The 6,836-nt window shown below is 40.9% G+C and overlaps 1 protein-coding gene across 3 annotated transcripts; it reads left to right on the top strand.

Moving 5' to 3' along the window:
- Positions 1–3,412, top strand: CALCB (calcitonin related polypeptide beta). Of its 3 annotated transcripts, none has more exons than XM_065636690.1 (3): positions 1–89; positions 385–516; positions 1,347–1,545. In XM_065636690.1, exons 1-3 carry the CDS (start codon positions 4–6, stop codon positions 1,543–1,545), a joined length of 417 nt encoding a protein of 138 aa, XP_065492762.1. In that variant the 5' UTR covers positions 1–3. The 3 variants fall into 3 exon arrangements, with proteins under 3 accessions (XP_065492762.1, XP_065492761.1, XP_065492759.1); XM_065636689.1 differs by lacking the exon at positions 1,347–1,545 and adding an exon at positions 3,253–3,412 and having other exon boundaries at positions 4–89; XM_065636687.1 differs by lacking the exon at positions 1,347–1,545 and adding an exon at positions 3,250–3,412 and having other exon boundaries at positions 4–89.
- Positions 3,413–6,836: the final 3,424 nt, after the last annotated feature.

Here is a 6,836-nt window from a genome sequence, read left to right as displayed (position 1 = left end):
ATCATGGTTACGCTGAAGATTTCATCTTTCCTTGCTGTTTATGCCTTGGTTGTGTGCCAGATGGAGAGCTTCCAGGCAGCCCCAGTCAGGTAAGAAGCTGGTCCTGTTGCTGAGTGTTGCGTCTGAATGGTATGAAAAGACTTAATGTCTTTTAGAGATCTAGGAGGGAAACAGAGTAAGTGAATGAGAAAGCTGGCTACTTTTGATGCTATTTTTGCCACTGTGGCTTTTAATTACATATCTGAAATGCCTAATGCTGTGCATGAGTCCGGTTTATGTATTCACACCAGTGAAAGACATTGTCAATGACAAACCCCTCTCTTCTGTGTGGATCTCTGCAGCAGTCTGGGTTTTATTCATCCTGTTCTGTTTGCCTCTGCTTAGACCTGGCTTGGAGTCCATAACAGATCGAGTGACGCTCAGTGATTATGAAGCTCGGAGGTTATTAAATGCGCTGGTGAAAGAGTTCATACAGATGACAGCAGAAGAGCTGGAGCAAGCCTCTGAGGGGAACAGGTAAGGACTGCAGTCCTTGGGGGGGAATGTTAAGTGTTTGATATTTAGCAAAAGCCATCTGAGAAGACCCTCTGCAGTTGGAGATTTTTTTTTTTGTTTGTTTTCTTGGGGTTATGGCTAACTGTGGTCACCTAACTGGTAAAGGATGATACTGCAGAGACATCCTGCTAGTGGTATTGGGGAATGGCTTCCACCCAGTTAACCTGCTTCTATCTGTCTTCTACAACTGAAAGTGGAGGGCGATTTGAGCTTGAATGAGGGGGTTGTGTTAAAATATAGCAGCAAAAGGTATGTCTTCCTAGTGGGAGTGCTAGGGGCCATTCAGTCACTCTTGGATTCTCTGTCGTGAAAGCGCATGCGATTGTGAGGCATGGAAAGTCCCTGGCAGGGGACGTGTTCCTCCTAATGCACGCAGCACCACTCTTCCCCCCTAGACCAAAGGCATGCATTATCCTAATAGGATTTGTATTGCAAAGCATGGTGGTGATGTACGAGAGACTGAACGGCATGCTGAGTACATGGGAAATAAAACTCCCTGACCCCTGACTATGAGCATTCAAAAGGCTAACGACCTTGCTTTTCAACAAAGTTGAATTAATTGAAAAAGAGTGTTTTCCTTCTGACTGCATTCGTATGAGCCTTCCTTGCATGGAATGTCACAGAGGTGTTTTATTTATTTATTTTTTAAGTTTCCTAACAGTAAGTGTTTATCTAGGGAAGAAATGCATGAACATGCATGTTTGAGATTACTCTTCCTTTGGGCATGTTGTGTTTGTGGTTTGTTGTTTGGTTTTGGTTTTTTTGTGTTTTTGTTTTTTTCCCCCCTGCAGCCTGGATAGACCCATTTCCAAGCGCTGTGCCAGTCTGAGTACTTGTGTGCTGGGCAAACTGTCTCAAGAATTGCACAAACTGCAAACTTACCCTCGCACTGACGTCGGGGCTGGAACTCCTGGCAAGAAACGAAATGTGCTGAGTGACGTGGAACATGAACGCTATGCAAACTATGGGGAACCCCTAGGAAACAACTAAACATGCTTATTTCTCCCCTCCTCCCTTTTTTTAACCTGATGCATGTGGATCTAATTTTGATTGCTAATTTTGCTATGTTCATTTGATTCTGTTTTTGACAGAGAATGTTTGAGATGGACCTAATGTCAGGAAGACAGAGAACAGAACATGCATACCAAGCAAGGGGAAAAAATAAATAAATAAATACGAACAGCACTACCTTGAGATTTCAAATTATTTTCTTAGACCCTGATTAAAAATGAATCTAAACAATGCTCTTCATTTCTGGCTGCTAAATATAGAAGTAGACTGTTCTTTTGTGCCTGCTCATGCACTTGTTCAATAAACCTATTTTTCTATAAGGATTAGATCTGCTTGGCTTAATGACTTATCTTAAAATGTGAGATCTCTAGGTAAGCCCAGAAAAAAATTATAAGTTGTCTTAATGTTCAAGAGAGGCAATCTCAGTAATTAAAGAGAACTTAGAAATTGAAATCATAGACATTCATTGATATGTACTAATGTAATCAGGCATGCATGCAATCTTGTTAGTAAGGATCCTGAGAAGCAAAGGAATCAGAAAAGCCTTGTACAGATTTGTTCAAACAAACTAGAAATGTAATCCTGTTTAAAACTGGGTACTGAACACTTCCAGGTAAGAATTTAATGTTCTTTTCCTTCTTCCTTCTTACTTTACAACAGGTCTTGACACTAGTATATTCAAAACTCTTTAAAATATTTGTATTAATGCAAGGCAATATAATGTAGCTAAATTAAGAGAAAAAAACCCAGATTTCTTTACAGCTCTTCTGTTGCAGTACTGCATCTCTTTTAATCAGAGGCTTGTTCCAAAAAATTGACATTGGTGTTAGGAGCGGTATTTGTTGTAAACATTAATGAACTGTCTTGTAATGCTTAGCTGAGAAAAATCCTTCCTACTGCAGGAAAAAGTCATTGCTAAAGCAAAGTAGAAAATTGCTTCAGGTGAGGACCATGTGAATGCATATGCCTTGAAGTCCCCTGTCTGGCAAAGTTATTAGCTGTAGGCTGAACTCTGAGCACAGAACTAATTCTGTTGAAGTCTGTGAACTACTCCCACAATGAAGTGCTGTGGTAGACAGGGCTGTAACTCCAGGTAAGAGAGGTTCTCATTAAATACGTGGAAGCAGCATGTTTGTGTGTGGTTCAGCTGCTGTGCCAGAGCCACTGGCAAAGCCCCTGTAGTTGTCAGTGATGCCAGGATTTTGTGTGATTTCTGGATATTGGGGAGCATAGGTATTGAAGTGAGAAGTTAAAGACAAGCATCTGCTACTGTCTTTCAGCAGCATTACAAACAAAACATAGATCGAAGCTTTTGGAGGAAGTGGGGATTTGTTCAGTGGTCCAGATGTGGACCTCCTCAGCCCCTCTCTGTTGGTCATGATGACTTGCTAGAGGCAAGCAATGGCCCAGGTGCTGCTGAAAATCTGGCTTGGCTTAGTCTTCAGTCCAGTTGCCCAAGAAAGGAAGAGCTCACTACCTTTTGTAAACTGAGCCCAACACTTGGAAAAACATACACATCACTTAGTTTGTAAGCTGCCCACACAAAAGTTGCAAATACCTGCTGCACAGCAAGCCTACTCCTTCTGCTATAGAGAAATCTTTGCTAGGCAGAGTGTCCCTTACTGACATTTTGTTGTTGAGTAAATACTTCAGGAACTAACTCCTTGTTTTCCTTTTGAAAAGCAGTGTAACAGCACAGAAGAGGGCATGCAACACAGCAACCTGCGTGACCCATCGTCTGGCGGACTTTCTGAGCAGGTCGGGAGGAGTGGGCAAGAATAACTTCGTACCAACCAACGTGGGATCCAAGGCCTTCGGCAGGCGAAGAAGAAGCGTTCAAATATAAAAAGCTGAATGATGATGTAAATATGGTAAATACATTGCAATAAACAGAATCTGCAATGCAGGCAACCTGTGACATTTTCAGAATCTTAGTTTTGCTGGATGAGTAACAGATCTCTGAGAAAGCAGGGCAAATAATAGTGTAAAAAAAGATGTAACAAATAAAACAGTAGCATGTTTAGACTGCGAAGAGGAGCTTTTGTAGATAGCTAGCTTCGCAGTGCATTAACTAAATGCCACAGCTGGGTTGGAATGATTTGTCTATTTTACCAGTAACATTTTGTTATTAACATATCAGTAACTCTGGATTTGTTTCTTTCAGATTGTCATGAAACTGAAAATTCAACTTTAATTTCTAACAAAAGCAACTGTCCTCCATAAATCAAGACAGCCAAAAAGAAGATTAATTTTGCATCCTAATATTGAAAATGTTTATTTAATATAAATGAAAACACTTCTGTTATGTATAGTACAAGAGAATCTAGTTATTAAAGTTAAATTATTGTATATTCTTTTTATATGCAGCTCTATTTCAAATAAAATGTGACAGCATCTATTATTTATTTATCTTCCAGCTTATATGTGATCTATGCTACTTATCCTGGCAATACTGCCAATACTCGGGGATTATACTAAACTGCTGCCTGGCAGGGCATATGTGTATTATACGGTGTGCTGTGCCTTGATGTAAAACAACTAACCTGATTGTACAGTATGTTTAAAAAAAAGCCCAAAACCCAGTTCAGTATTGTATCATTTGTGAATTTATGCAAAATTAAAAAAAAGTATTTTAGATACACTTGGATTGAGAAACTGATTTTTCATTTGAACACACTTATGGAAATATTTGGCACTAACCCAACATGGTTGCAGATCAGATGGCCCATTGCTCTGCTGCAGCCTTGTTAACTATAAATACTAGGATTTGAGTTGAAAGTTCAGAACAGAAAGAATAGCTGCCTTTTATATATATTCATAAAGTGGTAGCTCAGAAATACACCACTTAGTGAGACTTCTGCTAGAAAAAAAAACCAAAAAGAAGCTGCAGTTACATTTAATAAAACCATCCAGACAAACTTCATCATGTGTGGGTTAAGACTAAATGTTTTTATACAGGATGTAGTTCAGATGAAATGGCCTAGCATGCTTTGTAGATTTAATTTTTGTCTAAGTTTGAATTAGAAAGGGAGAGAAAAAGGAGCTATGGAAATGTACATTTCTTTTAAGCAATCCCGAAGCAGAATCTATTTAGGGCTCAGGGATAAATAATTAGAGTGAGTGGAGAAGAGGGTAGCTGGAAGCAATCCATGGACTTCTAAGCGGTGCTGCCAACTTCCTCCTCAAAGCTGCTGCTGTTTCAGTTTAGTAGCTGAGTCAGATATTTGTTTAGATGTGTTTTGTGCTCCACAGCCAGACTCTAAAATCTGCTTCCTCAGTTCAGATGAAGATCACCCCGCTGCGCGAAGCAAAGGTGAAGGCTCTCACGATATCTCTGTCTGTCTCTGCTGCAGGTGCAATAGCAAAAAGAGAAGCGTGGTCACCCAGATGTAGACATAGCCAGTCAGGCCATCCAGTGACGACACCTCTATACCATGCTCATACATGGCTATGGTTTTACTCCTCGGGGAATATTTCAGCCCTGGTAAGTCAGTGTAAAAAGCAGATCTTGTAGAAGATATAAACCAATTTAGAGGGAGAAGTTCCACTGCCTGAATGGGCAATGGAGGAATGTTCAGGCTTGGCTTGCAGACCTGTTGCCCAGAGACGGTCTAGTGCTTTTTTCCATTTTCCTCTGAAAGAAAGTTGTTCCTTACTACAGCACCCAACAGCTTAATCTTCTCCAAGATAAAATGCCCAAGCGTTGGGATGAATACCTGTAATTTAATGATTCATATTCAACACAAAGTGAGACAATGTTTACAGGCCCCTTCTTGCTTTAAAGTCTAAAGGCTCAGGCAGTTTATTTTATCCATTTATGGCCCTTTTCTGTTGAGACACCTGAGGCTGCTTCATGTAAATGTATGACAGTTATAATGCTCATCTCATCTCAAAACTGTTAATCCTTCTTTTCAGTTAAACAAAGTTATGCATTTTTTTTCTGTCAGCTAAAGGGATTTCTTCAGACTGATATTCTACGCCAAATCACAAACCTAACACGTAAAAGAGATTCTAGTAACCTTGCTGCCTGTTTTTATATTGTCCTGGTTGGAGGAAGGTTGGATCAAACTTTTGATACTTTGAGGTATAAACACTAATATTTAAATGTTTTAAATTGCAAGACAGTGAACATGGTAGAAAGAATTGCAGAGCCACTGGAGCCTTGTCAATTACTTTGACTGACTTTGTGAATAAGTGGAAGAAATTGCTTCCATTTTTTTTAAAGTGCTGTCCCTGATAATATTAGCCAAACTTGTCAGCTCTTAAATAAACCCCAAAATTCTAACCCAGGAGAAAATCTATTTTGAAATTAGCATTTAATAAGAGAAAGTATGGTTTCTAATGTACTTCTCTTTCCATTTTAATTGCATTGCCATTTTAAGCATGCCGAATGCCGGCAGCAAACACTCTGTTGGTGCAGTATGTGCGATTGTGTTCAGTCAGCCAAGACAATACAGATCAGTCATGCACGAGTGTGTGTATTCTTGTTTACAAGGCAGTATCATCACACCTCTAGCTTGATTCTGATGTTTTTACGTGCTTTACAGTATATGTTTTCTTTAACAAATAGGTGAGTTTTTTTAAAGCTGTGTGCAAATGAAGACTTTGGGAGTACACTTTGCAAGTAAAAGCAAAGGGGGAAGAAATTTCTGAGAAAGAAATATCTGAGGGTAATTTATTGCAGACCGTCTTCATGTCATTATGGAGTTTTTGGGCTTTAATTTTGCAGATTATTTTCTAGTGGGTTGGTTTTTCAGTGCAAACATAGCCACAAGCACCGTGCAGGGGCAGGAAAGGTGGAGAATTTTGCCCAGTCCTCTGCTCTGAACTGATGGGAAGTAAAAAAGCACCATCTTGTGGCCAGCGGATAAGCACAGCGAGGGCACAGGGATCCCTCTCAGGTGAGGTATTTACCCACCTGCTTCTGCTTTTGTCTGGCTGGTGGGTGCAGTTTCCAGCTGGACGCGGGTGGGTGAGCAGGGGCGGCCACTCGGGCTGGTGCTGTGAGGAAAACTCACCTGCTCGCCTCCTGGAGCGGGCTGTGGGCATGGGGACATGCAGGAGGGTGTTGTGGACTCCTTGGGGTGTCACAGGCCCCCAGGGCCACCATGTAGGGCTGTGGCACCCTACAGGGTATCAAGCAGGTGATAACCAGCTGCTGCGGGGCCTAGGTGATGGATAACAGAGGAGCTAATACCAGCACATGTCCTCATGGACCTTTGCAGCTGCCAACACAGGGCTGCAGGAGCTTTTCTCCTGCGTGCTTTTTG

This window comes from Caloenas nicobarica, chromosome 5 (genome assembly GCF_036013445.1).
Source record: "Caloenas nicobarica isolate bCalNic1 chromosome 5, bCalNic1.hap1, whole genome shotgun sequence".
Classification (NCBI taxonomy): domain Eukaryota; kingdom Metazoa; phylum Chordata; class Aves; order Columbiformes; family Columbidae; genus Caloenas; species Caloenas nicobarica.
This window is presented reverse-complemented; position numbering and strand designations above follow the sequence as displayed.